The sequence below is a fragment of the Nannobrachium achirus genome (genome assembly GCF_963921795.1).
Source record: "Nannobrachium achirus genome assembly, chromosome: 6".
Lineage (NCBI taxonomy): Eukaryota > Metazoa > Chordata > Actinopteri > Myctophiformes > Myctophidae > Nannobrachium > Nannobrachium achirus.
Genome location: NC_137815.1, coordinates 47,837,803 through 47,859,445, shown reverse-complemented (window position 1 = coordinate 47,859,445; position 21,643 = coordinate 47,837,803). Strand labels below are relative to the sequence as shown.

The 21,643-nt window shown below is 43.3% G+C and overlaps 1 protein-coding gene across 1 annotated transcript; it reads left to right on the top strand.

Annotated features, from left to right (window-relative positions):
• Positions 1-1,514: 1,514 nt before the first annotated feature.
• Positions 1,515-19,325, top strand: optc (opticin; the record flags this gene model as incomplete). The annotated part of the gene is made up of 6 exons (XM_080728260.1): positions 1,515-1,724; positions 4,007-4,181; positions 5,328-5,486; positions 7,167-7,369; positions 17,204-17,299; positions 19,155-19,325. The coding sequence occupies 6 exons, from the start codon at positions 1,515-1,517 to the stop codon at positions 19,323-19,325; spliced, it is 1,014 nt and encodes a 337-aa protein (XP_080584386.1).
• Positions 19,326-21,643: the final 2,318 nt, after the last annotated feature.

The following is a 21,643-nucleotide window of genomic DNA, read 5'->3' as shown; positions in this document are numbered from 1 at the left end:
ACATTGCTGCTAGAAAAGGTTATGGGTAAATACCACAGGAAACTGTAACAGTCGTCAATATATATATATTTTTTTTTTCTTTCTTCCATTTACGGATTGGAGCAGGAATAGTAGAACGGGAATGAAAATGGTCAAACAAAATTGATCTTTTGTATAGCACGTTATGCCGTCTTGCAGCGACAAGTGTCCAGTGTCAGTTTGTAGGTTCATGTCGCTGACGTAGTGACGTTCATTGAAAATATATAGCCTGTTCACTGCTAGTGTGAATGCAGCATCTAGGAGTCTAGGAGTTTGTGGTCAATGAAGTGGTCTCCATCCATGGCATTGCTGTTTTGGCTCTGATTAAAATGTGGTAGTGTGCAGGTCTGTTTACACATTCAAATGATAACAAATGTAACGTAGAACTATAATAGTCAGGTCGTCTACTGGCGTGATATTGAAACGTAACGGCAATCGCGCAAGACACGCCCCTTTTTACCTTCCTGTGATTGGGCAGAGTCCGTTGCCATGTGAACTGCCTTGAAAACAAGATAGCGGCCCCCTGTCTTTAGCTCTTTGCGGCGCCACACGCTAATATTCAGTCTTTTAAATGAGTAAACAGACGTTTAAACTAAGTGCTTGCTTAGCGTCACACCAATGAAGGTTTAATAGGCTACAAACCTCTGCTGCTCGTCCACCTCCATTGTAACCAAGGCATTTTCACCCACTGCCGCTGGTAAATAGACTAATTAAATCAATCACGTATTTTTCTGCAATAAGCTGCTCTGCATTAACCAGTGCAGCTAAACGTTACATTTACCTCTCAAATTAATGTGGTTATTGGTGTGAGTTCATGAAATCATGAAAGTCAGTCAGTGGTTCTCAAACCTTTTAATGTCAAGGACCCCCAAATTGCCACATATCAGCCCATGGACCCCCTCCATTTGAAAAGATAAGCCGGGGACCCCCCATAAGAGACGATTTCTTAAGGCTCTAGCTGCATGCATTAGGCTACGGACCCCCATTTGATGGCATTTCTATCTCTGAGACCCAAATCTATATTGTAAAATCAATGTTACTCATTGAGTGTAAACATGTACACTCTGAGTTACATAGGCCTACCCATAACCATAAGGGTCCATTTGGTTCCTAACTATCATTTAGCTGGGGACCCCCTGGAACTCCCCCAAGGACCTCCGAGTTACATACCCAAAAGGGTCCATTTGGTTCCTAACTATCATTTTGCTGGGGACCAAGAAAACCAATAAGCATGCCTGGATCGTGGCAACGGTTGCGGAGATATGAGCAGGGCAAAAGTGTGACGTGTGGCGGACGGACAGACGGACAGACAGCCGGTGGAGGTTTTGATAGTAAGTGCGACCTGACGGTCGCAATAATACATGATGATTATGTTGTGGGGGGAGGGGGGTTCACGGCACCCCATCTTAAAGTTGTGATGTCAAGTCTAAAAAGGAACAGCAACACAACACTTATTTCCCTGCTTCCGGCAGGTCATAGCCATAACTGACCAGACGATGTTGCTGCCGTCTGTCACTGTCATCGTCACTCTGGCGTTGTGCTGTCTGAGCCCTTACCCCAGCATGGGGGCTCCTCAAGGGGATCCAGGGTCTGATGACGAGGGAGTCGACCTGGAGAACTACGACCTAAACGGAGAGACGGACTGGGAGAACCTGGACCTCAACAACTATGGGGAAAGCTATGACTACGACGATCTGGATCCAGAGGTGAGATAGCGGGAGCACAGGAAAACATACAGGATCAGATATACAACAGGTCAAATATATACTGTACAGCACTGGCGCCTAACTCTGTCCCCACTAGGGGGAGTACAAAGCAAGGAGACATTTGGTGCGAAAAATCTGGTATTTCCGGTTATAAAGTCGACTAAAACGGGTTTCCTTTATTAAGTCATTTTCGGGTGTCTTTGGGGCTTCAGGGAGGACCTGGATATGTTGCCCTTTTTTTTATAGGCCTATAAATATGACCAGGGATCTGACATGACCAAATAAATAGAACACTGTCTACAATGCAAGCCTTTCAGTGCTGCACATTAAATAGTTATCCTATTCAAAAGTGCCATTTTTAAAAGCAATGATGATGAATAGATGGAGAACTATGACGGCAGATGTTCATGTATCAAGATATGCTGCACATCTCGTAGTCGCTCATGCAAGTGCAAGACAAAATAAATAATAGCCTAGTAGTAAAGAGAAAAGACGCCGGCGATGGCCGATCTCGTCTGCACCTGCAAGTGTTTTATTGGAGCTACAAGCTCTGGTCCCACAACGTGGGGGGCAGATCCGGGGGAGCCATTGCTCCCCTTTGCTCCATTGATTAGGCGCCAGTGCTGTACAGTACACTGTGTCATATCGTCACCGTCGGGCAAAAACCTTGTGGTGCCATAGTTTTGTACCTTTTCTGTTTTGTATGTGTCTATGGAGTTAACATTACTCTAATAGACCCGCAGGTGTGGTTAATATGCAAATATGTCTTCCCTGTGTATTTTTGTTTTGTTACTTGCTGAAAGCTGAAAGGCTCTGCGTCAAAAGGCCCAACTGAAATACACTGATATAATAACATTATAATTTCATCCCCTCCCCTTTTTACCACACAACAACACTGTGGGTGTGGCTAATTCAGCTAACTTCAGTGACCCACCTGACAGCCAGGCACACAGTACAACACTTCCTATGCCAAACACGTCCAGGAACGAGTTAAGGGGGCAGGGGGTGCTGTGCCAGGGCCCCGTTATCTCGTCCACAGACGAGTTAACTGTTGCCATGGTTACATGTACCAGCTAAACAGGTGACGCAGTAGTGGCTGGTGAGCGAAAACACTACATATCCCATCATGCAACTTGGCCGCCAGCATCATGGATCGTCTATTCTCCATAGAATCCGGTTCATTGCTGATGCAAAGAAACGGCTTTATCTCGGAATCTACCTCCAAACATTTATATATATTTAATGAACAGGTGGGTGTGGCCACATAAAAACGTAATTTTAACACTTTCTTTATACTTTTTTGAAAAAAATCTTCCTCCAAGCATTATCATAATACCTGATGATTATGTTGTAGGGGGAAGATAATCACGGCACCCGCAACCCATCTCATTGAATGCCCTTTTCAAGATGGCCGCCAAGTACCAGGATGCCACATTCCTAAATTTCTAGTGCACGGATCAATTTTTAGTGCACGGATCGTGCACGCCCATGCACCATATATGCACCATATGTGTAGTACTTTTTAACAGCTTTCAAACAAAAAAGTCCGCTTGGAAATCCGTTCAGGCATTCATGAGATAGAAGCCTTCAAAGTCAGACAAAACAAACACTGCCACCTTCCTAAATTTCTAGTGCACGGATCAATCTTTAGTGCACGGATCGTGCACGCCCATGCCTAGATCATGCACCATATGTGTAGTACTTTTTAACAGCTTTCAAACAAAAAAATCCGCTTGGAAATCCGTTCAGGCATTCATGAGATACAAGCCTTCAAAGTCAGACAAAACAGCCATTTTTGACATTTTGAAAGATGTGTTTGTTATGGGGCTAAACATGCAATTTCGCAATTGAGATCATGCCTAATACATTTGAGGCATTTTTAGAATTTTTTTTATAAAAAAATTAAAATCTTTTTTTTTTTCCAAAATGGCTTCCAACTCGGGAAACTCGGGCTGTGGCAGCCTGGGACTACTGTAATAACTCGGGAAACTCGGGCCTTGGCAGTCAATGAGTTATTAAAGTAAACCCCCATTTCATCATACGATGACTGTCGCACTATAGTGAAAATAGCAGATCTCCAAGCACACAATGCCTAGCACCACGAGTCATTGTGTGCTTTAGATCGGCTGTTTTCACTAGTTTAAATCATTTTAAAAATGATAAAAACAAAACGAACAGTTTTGGAATCATACAAGCAGTTTCCACACAACAACAACGATGTATGGGAAGGAAAAGCCTAATAAATAATTGTTAACTGTATGCGTCTGCCTGGGGACAAGCAGATCGAGGTGGGTACAGTGGAGCCTCCTGCACCCGAGGTGATCCCGCCGGCTGAGGAGATTCCCGATGAGGAATACCCAGAAGAGGTGACCCTCCCTCCCCGGCCCACCGTGCCTCCCGCGCCCGTCACCTTAGACTTCAAGGGACCGGGTCTTTTTGGCCCCGAAACTGGCCTAGGTGAGTCAGAACAAGGGCCTTGTGTGTGTGTGTGTGTGTGTGTGTGTGTGTGTGTGTGTGTGTGTGTGTGTGTGTGTGTGTGTGTGTGTGTGTGTGTGTGTGTGTGTGTGTGTGTGTGTGTGTGAGTGAGTGAGTGAGTGAGTGAGAGAGAGAGAGAGAGAGAGAGAGAGAGAGAGAGAGAGAGAGAGAGAGAGAGAGAGAGAGAGAGAGAGAGAGAGAGAGAGAGAGAGAGAGAGAGAGCATTTGCAGAATACTGTACTGTCATGAAACTGTACCTTTTCCTATGCAAACTTCGAATAAAGTCTTTGATTGATTGATTGATTGATTGAAGAATTTATTAGAAGTTTGCAATAGAAAAAAGTACAGTTTCATGACAGTACAAATCACTGGTACAAGGTCAACTAAAAGGAGATCCTAGAAAGCCGAGGCTTATTTCCACAGGAACCACACTTTAAGTATCTCATATAACATTGAAAGACAGACGGATAGAACATAGTACTTTATCTAGGATAATATCAGTTTCAAAGGCATAACATCAAATACAAATGCAGAAAAGGGGGGGGGGGAGCATGGGGGCTTAGTCTATTTACAAGTCACGGGTAGCAGCTGTCTGAAGGTGACTTTTCATACCAATTTTGAAGGAGGCTAGGGATTTGCTCTCCTTTAAGGCTTGTGGAAGGGCGTTCCACATTGATGGTATAGCAGGAGAACGAGTTAGATCCTTGTTTAGTGTTAAATCTACGTTGATGATGATTAGTGGAGCTGCCTCTGGTGAATAAAGTCTTTTATCAATCAATCAATCAATCAATCAAAACGCTGCATGAACTTGTTTGTAAAGGCCACTGAACTCACAACTCCAAAAACTCACTAACATGCATAATATGCGTTTTGATTGGTTGATTGATTGATTGATAGAAGACTTTATTCGAAGTTTGCATAGGAAAAGGTACAGTTTCATGACAGTACAGTTCACTGGTACAAGGTCAACTAAAAGGACATCCAAGAAAGCCTTAAGGCTTATTTACATGGGAAACCTTTTTTTTAACTCAATATAAATGATTTATCCATTGATTGTTATATGTTCATGTGCATGTGCGTGTGTGTGTGTGTGTGTGTGTGTGTGTGTGTGTTTGTGCATGCGTGCAGGTATGCCTGCATGTCTACTGTGTGTGTGTGTGAGAGGCAGTGTGTACTGTGATGACAGCGACCTGGAGCAGATTCCTCCCCTGCCCAAAGACACCACCCATTTCTACGCCCGCTTCAACAAGATCCGACACATCAAGAACACAGACTTCATCAACCTCAGTAAGACCTTGTCAGTGGTGGAAACAATACTCAAATGTTTTACTTAAGTAAAAGTATCAATACTGCAATGTAGAAACACTCTATAAGGGTGCCCTCACACCAAAATACCTATGAGAGTGGAATCCGCGTTCCGCCAATGCATTTCAATTATAAGGGAGCGTTTTTTGCTGAAATCCCCTGCTGGCATGAAACCGCTTCACTCTCATTGAAATGCATTGGTGGAACGCAGATTCCACTCTCATAGGTATTTTGGTGCCAAAATACCTAGAGTGGAATCCGCCAATGCATTTCAATGAGAATGGAGTGTTTTTTGCAGAAATCCTCTACTGGCAAAAAACACTCCATTCTCATTGAAATGCATTGGCGGATTCCACTCTAGGTATTTTGGTGTGTGGGCACCCTTACAAGTAAAGGTCCGGAATTCAAACTGTACTTGAGTAAAAGTACAAAAGTATTGGCATCAAAATGTACTTAAAGTATCAAAAGTAGAAAGTACTCGTTATGCATTTTCAAATGGTCGAAATGTACTGTATATGGCTGAAGTCGTTAATAATATGTTTTGTAATAAAAATCCAAATCTACAAAGTAATTAGTAACTAAAGTTTTCAAATAAATGTAGTGGAGTACAAGTACAATATTTGGATCTGAGATGTAGTGGAGTAGAACTAAAAATATTGGAAATTGGAAATAATCAAGTAAATTACAAATACCTCAAAATTGTACTAAGTACAGTACTTAAGTAAATGCACTTAGTTACTTTACACCACTGGACCTTGTCCACTTAAGTATATCGTTGTACGACAAATAGCAAGAATAGACAACATAAAAGCTCACAACGCATCACAATGAAGTGTTGTGAGCTTGTTGATAAGCTATTCTTGATGAAAAACCTTTTGGGGAAACATTTAGATAAAATACATTTGAAGACTTCTGTTAATGTGGGTCTCTTTTTAATAGTAAAATTAATAACTGGTCTTGCTGTGTTCACACAAAGTACAACTGGAACGAAGCAGCATATCGGTTGCTGACTTCGCTGTTAAGGCTGATGGAAATAATTACTATTACTATTACTATTAAGTCTAGTCTAGTTGTAGTTTAGTGTAAACAGAGAATATGAGACATTGTGTTCTATCTTCATGTTGCTGGCTTCCATTGAAATGAATGATAACCTGTAGCTTTGTGGCTGTCAGTGTGAACAGAGCATTAACTCACAGGATGCCATGGGCAAAAATGGCTCCAAGGTCCAGGTGCCAAGATTTTGTTTCATGAAAAAAAGAATTGGGGGGGCCCACTGATCGATCACAGAAACAGACACAGTCGTTGTGATTCAGTGGCAAAAAGAGTTTTGTCAATCAGACAAATGGTTCCAGAGATAGAGCTGAATGAATCTGCTCTGCATCCTCATCCACTAGAATGAACGCACAATTTCTCCAACAGCCACACGAGGGAGCTTGTAAGCTGGGCCCTTTGTAAAAAGCATTCTATGAGAGACAATTGTTTACTTAAAGCTGTGGATCTCATCTCCACACTAATCCACACTAATTCTTTTTTACCATAGTCTGGAATAGGATACTACTGTTGGTGAATGCAATTACCAACCTGTCAGTGTAGGCAACGTGCAATATAGTCTGTAAACATCGTAATCAATTAACAAAACATTAAACATATTTTATTTTTCAGATAATTTGAAACGCATTGATCTGACGGGGAACCAGATTTCAGAAATAGACGAGGATGTGTTCCGCCCCCTGCCACAGCTCCAGGAAATACTATTGGCTGATAACAACCTGCAGGCCCTACCTGAACTGCCAATCACCATGACGTTCATTGATGTCCGCAACAACAGGCTGATCAGTGGTGGGATACATCCCGAGGGGTTCAAGGTAAATGCTGTGATATGTATGTCCATATGAGTACACCAGCTGCAGCCACCCAGCGGTGAGGTTGAGCAGCCTGCACCGCTCAGTTCACACCGGTGTGATTTTGTAAACCCCCTCTGCAAAACTAGCTCACTGTGTCTTTATCGTGTTTGGAGCCGTGTACGGTACAGCATTAAGGAAAGCGTCAGACTGGAATAGACATTGGCTCTTTTGGATGGCTTTCAGTTGTGGCTTTGCAGCACTCATACAGGGCCATGTGGTGCTGACATAGACAGTGACATTATGTTTTATTACCCCTTGTTCAGCCAACACGTGTCTTTATTCCAACATGGACAAACGATAGGCTTATTGTGCCAGAGTCAAGCTGTTCACCAGCTTACGGGATCTACACAAGTAATGCTCCTGTCCTTTTGGGAGGGAGGGACAGAGAGAGAGAGACACACACACACACAAACACACACACACACACACACACACACACACACACACACACACACACACACACACACACACACACACACACACACACACACACACACACACACACATTTCAGTACTAGCCCATGTTTGATAACCCCAAAGCATGCATGTCAACTACGAGTACGAGCTGTTGTAAGGGAGATTGACAAAATAATGTATGTGAATGAAAACAATACAGAGCAGTGTTGTTACATAGTATTTCTATGGCAATTTAGGGAACGGTGCCTTACTCCCTCTCGCAAAGGGACTCGCAAAGTGAGTGTGGGCCAGGAAAAGAAACTTGACACTGACATTTCAAATCGCAAACAAGCGAGCGGAACAAAAAGGATGTGATATGGTCTGCTGGAAACGTCATTTATAATTACGTTGATTACTGTTACTGTAACATAGATATTATTTTTTATTTATTTTGTCCTAGGTTTCCTGCCATATAAGTACAACCCTGCAAGTGCTGTCAAAATAGGAGAGTTTAATAAGCAATTCAATTCAAAGCTTTACTGGCATGAGACAATTTGGTTTATATTGCCAAAGCCATAAGCATCTCTGCAGTACATTAATAGCTGCTAGAAGATTGATTTGGCTGCATGGTCTACTCTACACTACAGTATACTTAAAAATGCTGGGTTAGGTTTGAGCTCCCTCACGGCCTCACCCTAGTGATGAAGTAAACGCAGAACCCTTGAGGACTTTTATTACGTTTTAGCCTCTTGGACCATTGTCCCATTTTAGCAATGTCAATGATTTAATTGACATGGTTAAAACTGTAACATTACAGAGAAGATTATAGGCTGAACCGCTTGACCATGCTTTGTGATTATGTGGTTATTCAATTAAATTGACGACTATCAGTTGTGCCAATGAAATGTCAATTATAAAAGGGAACAACCATTATAATAGTAATAATAATTGTAATAATAAGGAATAATTACAAAAAGTTATTGTAGCCCTTAATTGGGCTATATGAATAACCCAATTTGGGTTATCTGAACAACCCAATAAACAACCCAATGTTGGATTGAGTGAAACAACCCTCACACGCTGGGTTAAATTAACCCAGCGATGGGTCGGTCCAATATTTAACCAGCGTTGGGTTGGGAAACAACCCAAATTGGGTTGTTCTTAACCCAGCTTAAGTACTTTATAATTGTCTCCACCATGTTTTTGCCCTGCGTCCGTCCGTCCGTCCGTCCGTCCGTCCGTCCGTCCGTCCGTCCGTCCGTCCGTCCGTCCGTCCGTCCGTCCGTCCATCCTAGTCAGTCCGTGTCAGTCCGCCCGCCCGTCCGCCCGTCCGTCCGTCCGTCCGTCCGTCCGCCCGTCCGCCCGTCCGTCCGCCCGCCCGTCCGCCCGTCTGTGGACAGCTAATATCCGGCACCGTTGGCCTGATCAATGTGAAACACACACACACTCCCTGGATGCCAGAGCAGAACCTCTGCCCCAAATCTTTCTCATTGATCAGTTTTAGCACAACCAGGAAGTTATTGCTCCTACAGATTTGTCCAGACATCACGCAAATTGGTACACTGTATCTCTATAGTCATGTGATCAAGACGGATCAGTCAGTTTTTTTATATTCCATCCTGACTGGCTGAGATTGGCTTCCAAAGTTTGCAGGAGTGCTCCGTTTTGAATAAGATGCCTCAAATCATGATCGCAGCATACGATTGCCAGGAAACCTTTCACTCACATGGCCGAGGAATAAATGGCACCCTGTCAGATTTTTCATATCCTGATTGGCTACGGTTGGCATCTAAAGTTTGCATTAGTGGTTCACTTTGAACAAAATTCCTCAAATCATGAACCCAGTCTCCGATTGACGTGAAAGGCTGAGGAAGAAATATCACCCTTAATTATAGCGCCACCAGGAGGCCGACTTTTGCTAAACATTTTTTTATATGACTCCTACACATTTTGTCCCACGCAAATCGGTACACATTATGTCTATAGTCTTGTGATCAATACGAACCTGTCTGATTTTTTCATAATTCATCAACTTTAGCTCCTTCAACTTCAACATTTCAGGCCCACAATAAACTGCCTGAACTGGTGGAGACCTGTGCTCCGAGGAGCACGTTTTCTAGTTTTTATACCAATTTGGACAGATGTGAGGTCTTGGGCTGATATTTGTTCGCAGTCCGACCCTGTACAAGCACAATCAATAACCCTCTCCAGCATACACATGCACTGATCGCTCTCCTCTCCCCTCCTCTCCGCTCTCCTTTCAACTGGCCAAGTCCCAAAAGGACAATGGTGATGGAGTAAACACACCCGAGGCCCTAGTCAGAACGAGAAGTTCAGATTAGGGCATCGGTTCTGCTCACCCGCTTACTTACTCAAATGATATAACCCCCATATGGTGCTTGCTGTTGCAACAATGTAATGCACGCAATGTAGGGGTGTAACAATATAGTAACTGTATCGAAATATCGTTTTCAACTTAAAAAAACGAAGTATATCGAAATGAAAACAGCTAAAATCGAATCGTATCGTTTTATTTTGTATCGTATCGAATCGGCAGTGCAAAGAATCGATTGTATCGTTACTAGCTACTTGTCCATTGTATTTAGCATTTTTAAGAAGAAAAAATTAAAGGAGGGGTTTAATTACTTTTCCTTTCCATATAGCTACACTGGTCTATCGATAAATGTGTGTAATCTCTGGGTTCATGTCAAGGTGCAGGTTTGTCAATATACAATGTCCATGTATTTGGCAGATAATCACTGTGTTTTATATCCATAATAATACATGTTTCCCTTAAAAACCTGCACTGTCCACACCTTTCACACAGTTTTAATTTCTTTGCTAAATAGTTACTATATCGATTTTAAATCATTTAATCGAATCGTATCGTATCGCCATAAATGAAACAATATCGTCCATGTATCGTATCGTCAACCCCGTATCGTGATATGTATCGAATCGCTATTAAAATGTATCGTTACACCCCTAACGCAATGATATTGTTGCACTGGGGACAGGAGACATGACAGCAACTAATATGCAACTTGCATGGCAAAACCGTACTGCTTACCTAGTGAGGGAGAAAATGGAGATGTACAAACATAGAAGAGAAGTAACCAAAAGAGAAAACCAAGCTTTAAAAGATTGTGAATTTCTTCAAAAAGAAAGAAGATACAGTATAGACGACAATTTTGTCCAAACCAAACTGGTGGATATTTACAAAAATGACATAACCTTTGCATGTCCGATGCAACTATTGTCATTACATTGGTGCTTAAGAAAAAAATAATCTAAAGTGAAAACAGTCCAAGAGCTAACATATGCTGATTGTTCAGAACAACTGCATCACTGCCAATTTCGGGGAAGTCTGCATGGGTTCCCTATGACAGACTGACTATGGCATCTGCTGAACATTCCTTTTCTAAATGGAAGACGATTAAAAGTTATCTGAGGAGCTCAAAGGAACTGAGCCATCTCTTTCTCTCTCTCTCTCTCTCTCTCTCTCTCTCTCTCTCTCTCTCTCTCTCTCTCCATCTAGAATGTCCGTGCACTAGTCCTATTTGTCTTAGCTTGCGTGCAATCTGATATAGTATATTCGTCCAGTACATGTCAAGGGGCTATACCTTCAATAAAATCTGAAAATCTGAAATATTCTATGCATAAGCATATCATTAATATAAATAAGTATGAAATATACAGTACATCTGCTGCTATGCACACGCACCTTTTTTATATATTGTTACGATAAAGCTCATTCTGATTCTGACAGGCGCTCGAGATGAATGAATCTTGAATTCAAGATTCTTGAATCCAAAAAGCCCTGAAGGTGAAAGTAAAGTAAAGTAAAAGTCATCATTTGTGTTTTGTATTTTATAGTTCGTGCAGACATAGCAATGTCGTCTATCTGTGTCGTGCTGTGCTGTCACCAATACGATTTTTCATTTGTTGTGTGGTGAGCCATCACCAATAATGTTTCTCATCTGTTGTCGGGTGCATTGTCACAAATACAGTTTTCATCTGTTGTCGGGTGCATTGTCATAAATACAGTTTTTCATCTGTTGTGTGGTGACTGCTGAGGCATCACCAATAATGTTGTTCATCTGCTGTGTGGTGCAGCATCGCCATTAGCTTAATGGTTTTCATCTCGTTGTGGTGCAGGGACCCAGATTTAGTCAAGTGGCCCATGCTAATGCATTCCTTCTTCCTATGCATAGCCCTTTCTTTTTCCCCATCTGGTAAGCTTGATGGGCTGTGAGTTGTGTTGGCTTGTTACACCAGTGGAGAGGCTGTTCCCAGTTCCTGGACTTCGTGCATTATCACATATCTTCCCCAGGTCAAGGACAAACAAACTCCTCAGATTCCTAGCTTTTGCAGTGTCCTGCTTTGAGACTGGACTGTATCACAAGACAGACCATAGTTATTATTACCCAGGCTGTATTGGTGTAGGGTCGGAAATCCTCCTACATGTGTAATGAGATTCACCATAGTCTATCACCATAGTCTATAGAACCAGTAAGACTCCCTAATCGGGAGATAAGCGACCGTAGGTCACTTATCTCCACAAATAGAGCAAAAATGTGTTTTTCCAAAATCTTCCTGATCCATGTTGATGACATGAGTGTAGACATACGGTGTAGTGATTTTCGTGATTTTAGGGCAAAATCTGAATCGGCCTCATGGTGGCGCTAGAGGGCCATGTGAGAAATGAGGGGTGGGGTCTCCGCGCCGCCAAGGCGGACGAATAGGTACCGGCCCCGGCTCTCCCGGTCGCTCCTAGCCCGAGTTACGGCATTTTATGTGAGCTGCAGTGGCATGGGGTCCTCCACTGGGGGCGCCACCACTTTTGCATCCGTTCTGGAGCACCAGGAGTGGGTGGTCCCTGGGAATGCCCCGTGAGCAGCCCCGTTGGGGTGGTCATTTGGTAATTTTTGCACATGTGCTCATTTTTTACACTTGGGGGTCCCCGAGGGAGCTGGGGGTCCCTGGAGCTCCGGGGGTCCTTGGAGGTTGTAGTTTGGCAGGTAAGGAGTGTGTGTGCAAAATCTGGCATGGATCGGGGCAACGGTTGCGGAGATATGAGCAGGGCAAAAGTGTGACGTGTGACGTGTGTGACGGACGGACGGACGGACAGACAGACGGACACCTCGAGCAGCTTTCTGTAGTAAGTGCGACCTACGGTCGCAATAATATGTAAAGGAAGCAGTTTCAGGTTGCCAGTGCAGAGGTATATTACGGTAGGTACTGTAATTGTCATGGGTGCTGTCCGTTAGTCTGACGACCCATTAGTCCGACGGCCCAATAGTCAGACAAATGGGGTTAGGCATACAGGCCAGGCTATCTGACCAATTCTGAACACTTGGTCGTAATATTGCCATGGCACCATTTTCATACTGTCTGTCTGTGGCAAGTGTCCTTTATAACTTTATGCCATTGAGCCAACAGCCAACTCTCTCTGCTATCATTCTCTCTGCTGTTGTGTCAATCAATTAACCCTGGCATAGCAGGGCTTACTGCTTACTTTCCCCCAAGGAGCACTCCTAAGTTGAAACATTTGAGAGTGCCTAAAGATAGTTTGGGCACAATTAAAATGTTTTCCCTTAATAAATGGACGGGGGAGAGATGAAACACTCACAAAAAAAGTATGCATGCAGTCCAGTGTGCTACTAATTCTAGGTTGAAATGTGAAAACATTTGATGTTCTCACAAAAATACAAATGTGTACGTACGTGCGTGCGTTTGTGAACTACACCTTGGCAGCACTTCAGAAGGTCAGCATGTCAGGTTTTAAGCTTGTTCCAACTCCAGTGTGTTTGATGGGCCTGTATGGGCTGGGTCTATCTTTTTACATCTCCCAATCTACAGCCTGCCCCAGCGTCCCTCAATACTCAGTAATATTTCACCACATACAAAAACAATATTTAATATACTTTAGGGATCTGGTTATTCTGGACATTTGTCTTCATCTAACCTATCCTGTCATTTTCGGCTTTTCAGCACTCGTTTTCTTTTTCTTTCATTATTTTTTTCAAGTTGCCAATAAGTGGAGGTATGCGGTCAGCCTATAGGCTTGACTCAGGGAAAAGGACGCCCCTGCCTTGCACAGTCCCATGAGGAGAGGTCTGCCATCCATAAGATGAACGATACTCTCATGACTAATTGGAAATTACGCAAGTTCAGGGACTGATCAACCTGAGCTGGCCGCCTCCGGAGAGGGTGTATAGTGTATAATGGCCGAAACACCCTAAGACCCGGAGGAACACTACTGATGATGTGTCCTAGACTAAAACCTAACCCCCCCCCCCCCCCCCCCCCCCCCTCCCTTGCATCTATCATTCACCACCAAGATGACACACACACACACACACACACACACACACACACACACACACACACACACACACACACACACACACACACACACACACACACATACACACACACACACACAGACCCTGTGGTTGGAGGAAGGTTACATCCTATAGGGGGTTGAGAATTCACCAGGGAAAGATGAAGTGTTTGACAGAAGAGAGACAGAGGCCTCGCGTTGATTACTTTCTGCGAAAGGAATCAAATCAGTCGAATGAAGTACAGCAACTGGACGCAAACCATAGCTTGCAGTACATCAATACCACTGTCGTGGAGGAAGCAAACACAGAGGTGATAACTTCTTCTTGTCGTGTCCACAAGACAGTCAGTTACAAGGCTTGGCTAGATGTAGTTCAGCCACAACTGAACACATTGCTGTCCCTTCTCATTAAACTCTGCCAAGTCCGATGCTGTGCATGGCTGTTCCAGCAGGGGGCATATCAGGAGGTGCTGCATGGTTTGCTGTTCAGTGTCACAGTCACACACAGCATCCCCGTCATTTAAGTATCCCCATTTAGCGAGAGTGGCTTTTGCGCGTCCAACACCAGATCTTATTCTGTTAGGGCATTTCCACACTGCGTAGTTGGTGTCTGCTCCAGGGGGGAGTGCCTCGCTCGCCTTTAGCTCCATTGTTGTTGCTGGTGGGAGGTTGTTTAGTCTTTCTTCCCACTGAGTGACTCTTTCACTGCTGATGCTCTGTGTTCCGAGGGGCTGGACGCTCTTCAGGAAGCTTTTCCTGGATTTAAGGTGGCTTTTGGCTGGCACATGGCCGAAGAGAGGGTGTCTTTGGTCATTAGACTGCTGATAACAACAGAGGCAGAACCGACCCAACCTCCTAGACCTGCAGTCGAAAGGAGACTAGCAGGGCATAGATTGCATGTGAAGTGGCCTGGTGCCGTGGATAAGAAGCTCTGGGAAACTATCAATACTGATCTGACCCTGTCTCTCGAGCAACTTCGAGGGACAGTGGAAAAGAAGCTGGAGAGAATGGGGGATATCATCTACCAATATGGGGCAGAACGCTTTGGAGTGCAAGAAAGGAAAGGCAGGAAAGATGTTCCAACCGCACCAGTCTCCAGGAGGCAACAGGAGATCAAGCGCCCCGTCCTAGAAAGAAGACAACTTAGGAAACGGTGGAAAAAAGCCTCTGGAGTGGAAAGGGAAGGCATAAATGCACTTCAAGGTGACATTAAAAAAACGCCTACAAATGGGTTGTAGGCGGACAGCGGGTTGACTCTGGTCAAAGAGGAGTCACAGGCTACATCAAGAAATGGCTCGGAGTTCCACGATGCCTGACCACCATAGGCCTCTATGGAGATGGCATCCTCAAGCTCCCCCTCACCAGTCTCACAGAGGAGTTCAAGTGTGCAAAAACAAGACTCCAGATGACACTGAATGAATCCAGAGATTTAGTGGTGAGCAACAACGCACCGACCTTGGCAACCGGGCGCAAATGGACGCCAGCCAAAGCAGTGGAGGAAGCAACAGCAGCCCTCAAACATGCTGACATTGTGATTTAGATACTCTCATGACTAATTGGAAATGACGCAAGTTCAGGGACTGATCAACCTGAGCTGGCCGCCTCCGGAGAGGGTGTATAGTGTATAATGGCCGAAACACCCTAAGACCCGGAGGAACACTACTGATGATGCGTCCTAGACTAAAACCTAACCCCCCCCCCCCCCCCCCCCCTTGCATCTATCATTCACCACCAAGATGACACACACACACACACACACACACACACACACACACACACACACACACACACACACACACACACACACACTCACGCATGTGCCTGCACAAAGGAAATTAACATCTTATCCTGTGTTTTGTAAAACCAAAAATAAGTGCATGACAGAATAATGTCCAAATGTTATGTGAGCACACATCTGGATGAGCGTGCAATTGGGGGCGAGAGAGAGAGAGAGAGAGAAGCAGAAAGAGTAAAACTTGTCTTACAGCATAAATCTTACAGAGCTTACTCTGTCTGAGACTGTAATAATGTTATAGGTCTATTTATGTGCATTTTCCCACACTCAGAATTAAGTTAACACCGGGGATTTTACTTTCTTAAGTCTCTAAAAACCCTCCGATCTAAAACTAGCAGTTTATGCCTCTCTTGAAGTTTTATATTCCAGAAACAAGGAGGACTGTCATGTTCCTGGAAAGCAGGGAAAGCACTGAAAGAACATTCAATTAGGCAGAAATAGAACACAAATTGAGAAGGGCGAGGGGATCTCAACATCATCATCTAGCTCTAGCCTATGACTCATTCTTATCACATGATAGGTCTTGGTATCGCGCCACAAAACACTGTACTCTATTCTTATACAGGGAATGTCATACACTATGTTTCAAGTGTACAAAGAAATGCTGTAACAAAATATTATAGAAAATACTGTGGCCAAAACATATTTAAAATACATTTGTGAACATACTGTTTTGTTTTTTAGGTTTTTAGAATCCTTTTTTTTTCTTTACTGATTATATTGTTTTTTTTAGATTGATATTCATATGCATTTGTTATATTGTTGTTGATGTTCTGACATGTTATCTTGTTTATTATAGTGATGTATTATCTGATTATTGTAAGTCGCTTTTGATTAAAAGTGTCTGCTAAATGCCTAAACTGTAAACTCTATACTGTATTTTGGATCTAAACTATTAAGATTTAGATTTTGGATTATAATCTAAATTTATAGGCTTCAATTTCTCTACTTCTACATCTTCACAGTCAGTGACTTTGCTGGAGCAAACCTGATGACACTTTTATGGAAAATATAACAAATGCATGGCACATAAGTTATTAAAGGAAAACGTTGTTTTGTACATTTATTTATATGGTCCAAATGAGAATATTTAACTATATTTAAAAAAGCATGTTTATTTTGTTTAAATCAGGTCTTAATGGTGAAGAGAAACTGTAGAGGAGATATAAAACGGAGATAGAGCCCCCTCTTCTGGCTGGTAGATGTATTGACATATTTTCCTAATTTATTTCCTCTCTTTTGTTTGTCCCTTGAACAGGATATGAGCCAGCTGGAATTCCTCTATTTGTCTAACAATCAACTGGATTATGTCCCCGTACCACAGCCAGAGAGCCTACGGGTGCTACACTTGCAGGTATGACCATTTTTCTGGATTAAGGCTGAAACTAATTAGCCTGATTTCAGACTCTGAGCAGTCCGCTCAGAGGGTGGGCGGGTCTATGGGCTGGAGCCAGGCAAGAAACTAATGATTGTATATCTGCTATTTTTCAATAGCTAAAGTATAAAATAACCTTGGCCCCTAGTAACTCCATCCCACTTTCCCCCCCTTGTGATGCCCCTGCTCCCTCGTATAATGTTCCAATGAGATTGCTGCCACCTGCCGCTAATTTCTTTTTTTAGTGATTATTCATTCGATTACGATTTATTGCCAGACCCATGAAATGGGTAGGCCTATATAAGCAAATGTCGGTCCGGGTTTTCTATATAAAGGGTATATATGATGATGACATGATGATGACATGCCTACAAAAGGCATGATGTCATAAATGATGATGACAGACAGGGGGTCTGGCACAACCAGGTTGACCTGGTCTAGTTTTTTGTCAGAAGAGGGCTGTGGACAGTTCAGAAACCTGCCTACATGTGACTGTGACATCATCGGTAGGCGGGTTTGGTCATTTCAAACCAGATTTCAATTGTTTTTATATTAAATATATTATAATGAGCATTGTTTTATACTTCATCACTTAAGTGTCACATGCAAAAACAGTTAATACTGCACTTTGCCGAGGTGCTCCTCCTGCACAAGTATGGCCTACGCCATGAGGTGCGTTCGGCATCACCAGGAATGCTGGTCCCTCATTGGCTGTTAACGATGACGTTGCCAGAAATGCTGGTCCCTGATTGGGCTACGGGCTTAAACACACACACAGCTACCTACCTGCCTACCTACATACATACACAGCTGAACGCAGTACTTGCGCGCTCTGCTGGTGCAAGTAATAAAGCTAGCAGATCAATTATTTTAACTACTTAGTAATTCATTTTGAGCTTTTAACCTATAATGACATGCCCAAAATATGGATAGATTATTTACAAATGATTACTTTTTTTAATGGTCGATGATCGATTATTTTTTATAATCTATTAAATCAATTTGTTTGATAAACTGTTGCACCTGTAGCCTGGATACTGTAGTGTACATCCTTGCAGACATAATCGTTAATTGGGCTTCGGGCCTATGAGCCAGGGGCCAAGAGAAGTAACCTTTCTAATTCTAAAAATCACACCTAGTGTGAAGTGAGCGTGCTATTCATGAGTTAATTTCATCAAACATCCCACTGGCCAATCATAGCGTGTTCTGCAAAGCTTAGCAAATGAGACCCTGGGCGCACAACTCACTTTGAGACGTTTGTGCCAAGATGGTGGCCATATTATCTAGGCCAGATGTAAGCCACGCTTCACATCTTTTGGCGCCCAGAGATCTTTTTGAGAACTGGACAAAGCCAGATGTTGGAGCTTATCTCCTTCCAGGAGCACCGCTCAATCATGCAGTAGGCTACATTAAGATACTGTATATGTGGCTGGAAATCAAGCATGGTGCCATGTGCATGTATTGTAGGTCCTACATCTCTCCGAATTTGATTTACGCTTTCGATTGATGGATGCATTTCGTGGAAAAGATGCATATACATAAACATCATTTGTACACATCTCTCACAAGGATAAAACACACACACAAAAAAGCTCGAGAGCTTATTTCCAGCGTGATCCTTTTTAGAGCGCTCTGTCTTTCTTGTCTCCCCGTCTGTCTATCTCTCTTCCCCTTTATCTCCTTCTAACACCCTGCAACTGCTGGCCGCTCTGTGCCCTTGCACCAACCAATCTCCCCCCCCCCCCCCCCCCCACTCTTTTTTTCTCGCTCCATGCTCTGCTGCTATAACACCATCCCCCACCCTCTCGCCTGCCTCCCTGTCTCTGTCTCTCAGAACAACAACATCCAGAGTCTACACGTTGACACCTTCTGCAAGCAGAACAACCGTAACTACATACGCCGCAACCTGGAGGACATCCGTCTGGATGGCAACCCAGTGAACATCAACCTGTATGCCAGCGCTTACATCTGCCTGCCGCGCCTGCCTATCGGGGGAGGACACTGAGAAAAACATCAAAGTATAGAGATAGAACTGAAGATTCTCATAAAATGTTGACCCTTTACCTTAAGAACTGAACTAAAGAGAAGATTGCTCTGAACAAAGGTTTTTATTTTGTTTTGAAAAATAAGGGTCATCATGGTATTTTCTTTCGTTAAAACCTTGAAAAAAATTGTCATTCTGATATCCATGAATAGGAACTTGAAGTATACTTAGTGAGTTCCACTGATCCAAGCCAGAACACAATAGATTGAGTGATCATTAAAATAAAACATACTCTAAAAATGCACGTGGCCCACCCACTCTGAACACATGTGTAAAATGGTGGGATGGGTAGGGCGCGGACCCTTTCAGAGATTTTTCAAATGGGCCATGATGATCTAGAAAGGGTACTAGGGAAGCACTGCTGTAGATCAGTCATCAGTGTTTCTCAAACTTTTAAATTTCTGTCAGTGTACAAATGGAACCAAATGGACCCGTATCAGGGTCCATTTGGTTCCATCCATTTGGTTCCATTTGAACACTGTCAGAGTTACAGACTCGTATGGGTCAATTTAGACACCCATAAAGGAACCCACAAGCCCCTGGAATCCACTTTGAGAAGCGCTGCTATAGATGATAGACTGACACAACACCAAAACCAATCCCCGTGCAGCTGCACTCTCACCTGACAGCCATCACTTATCCTGACAAGCAGACCTGAAGGCTGACAGCAGCTACTATTGATGTGTGTCTGTGTCTGTCTGTCTGTTGCCCTGAGGATAGACCTGTGCCTGGGGATAGCACAAGTTTTACTGTCCATGATGATATATTGAACATAGTTGCTTGTGCCTGATCCACAGTTTCCCTTTAACATTATAGTTGTTAATGTTATACAGTTATATGACTTTACACGTAAAGCAATAATAGAATGTCTCTAAAGTCTGTTATGATATTGCATTCCTGGGATGAAAAACAAGCGGATGGATAAAGAAAAACAAGCTGATTTATACATGTTTGTCTGACCTGCTGTTATTTTTCATTAAGTGAACACTGAGACAGTATAATGTAAACATGCACATGAAGTATTAAAACAGAATGTTGAAATGTACCTACTGGCCACATGGTGGGGATGTCTGTCCATTCTTTCAGTAATGCTGCTCTGACTGTCAGAAGGTTTTCCTTGGGGTAATGGGAATACATCATTTATTGACCACTTTTCACTTAAACGCTTCGTGGAGGGAGCAATCTCATGAATATTTCAAGAGCTGGCATAAAAAGCACAACAATGGAAGTTGAAATTGTTTTATAAAAAATAAAAAACAAACATTTGGGTACTCACTGTTATACATTCAACCAAAATGTATGAATCTCCAATGAGCCATCTGTAGAGCTCCTACACTCACATGTGATAGCTTTGTTAGCCTGCGTAAAATGCATTCTTTATTAGAATAGTAGTGATTTTCCAGCAACTTGGAGAGAGAGAGACAGAGAGAGAGAGAGAGCTGTGAGATTTTGACATGTCCTTCTCACATTAGAAATGTGAGAACAATATTGCAAATGAAGGCTGGTGGTGATGATGCCTATGGTTTGTAAAGTGGCACGTTCTGAGAAATCCGACTGACAGCCTCTTCCTCCCTCCATGTCCTTCTCTCCATTCCTCTCATTCTCTCCATTTCCCCTAGTTTTCCCCTATAGTTCCTTTTTTATATCCACACGCAACCTGCCATTCACTCTGCTTAATTTCCTTCATCCCACCCCGTCTCTCTCTCTCTCTCTCTCTCTCTCTCTCTCTCTCTCTCTCTCTCTCTCTCTCTCTCTCCATCATTCCCTCCTCCCCTCCAGTCCTATCAGTTCTGTCAGTCTTCGGGAGGTGCTCCTCGTGACTCATATGACAACAACAACTAAAAAATGTGTGAAAACGCTCCAGTCTCCTCTCCCTCTCTGCCTTATCTTCTCCCTGCTACTACAAAGTGCTTATCGGTTCATTGTGTGTGTGTGTGTGTGTGTGTGTGTGTGTGTGTGTGTGTGTGTGTGTGTGTGCGCGTGTGTGCGTGTGCGCGTGTAATGTGATATATGTGATGGTGGGGACACACCAGGCAGTGTTGGTGAGTAAATGGAACATAAAAAGAGGAGAAGGCAAGAGAGGAGGAGAAGAAAGGCAGGTGGGTGTAAACAACATCCACCTCCACCAACTCCTGCTGGCCTGAAGCAATGTTATCAGCTCCTGCTTTTCACACAATATTCTGCTCCCGCGTATAATGTTCCCAGGGGTGTTGCACCAAATTCTGGGCCCTGGTACAAGGATTCACTGCGGGCCCCCCATGAATGTTCTTCATAGGGGG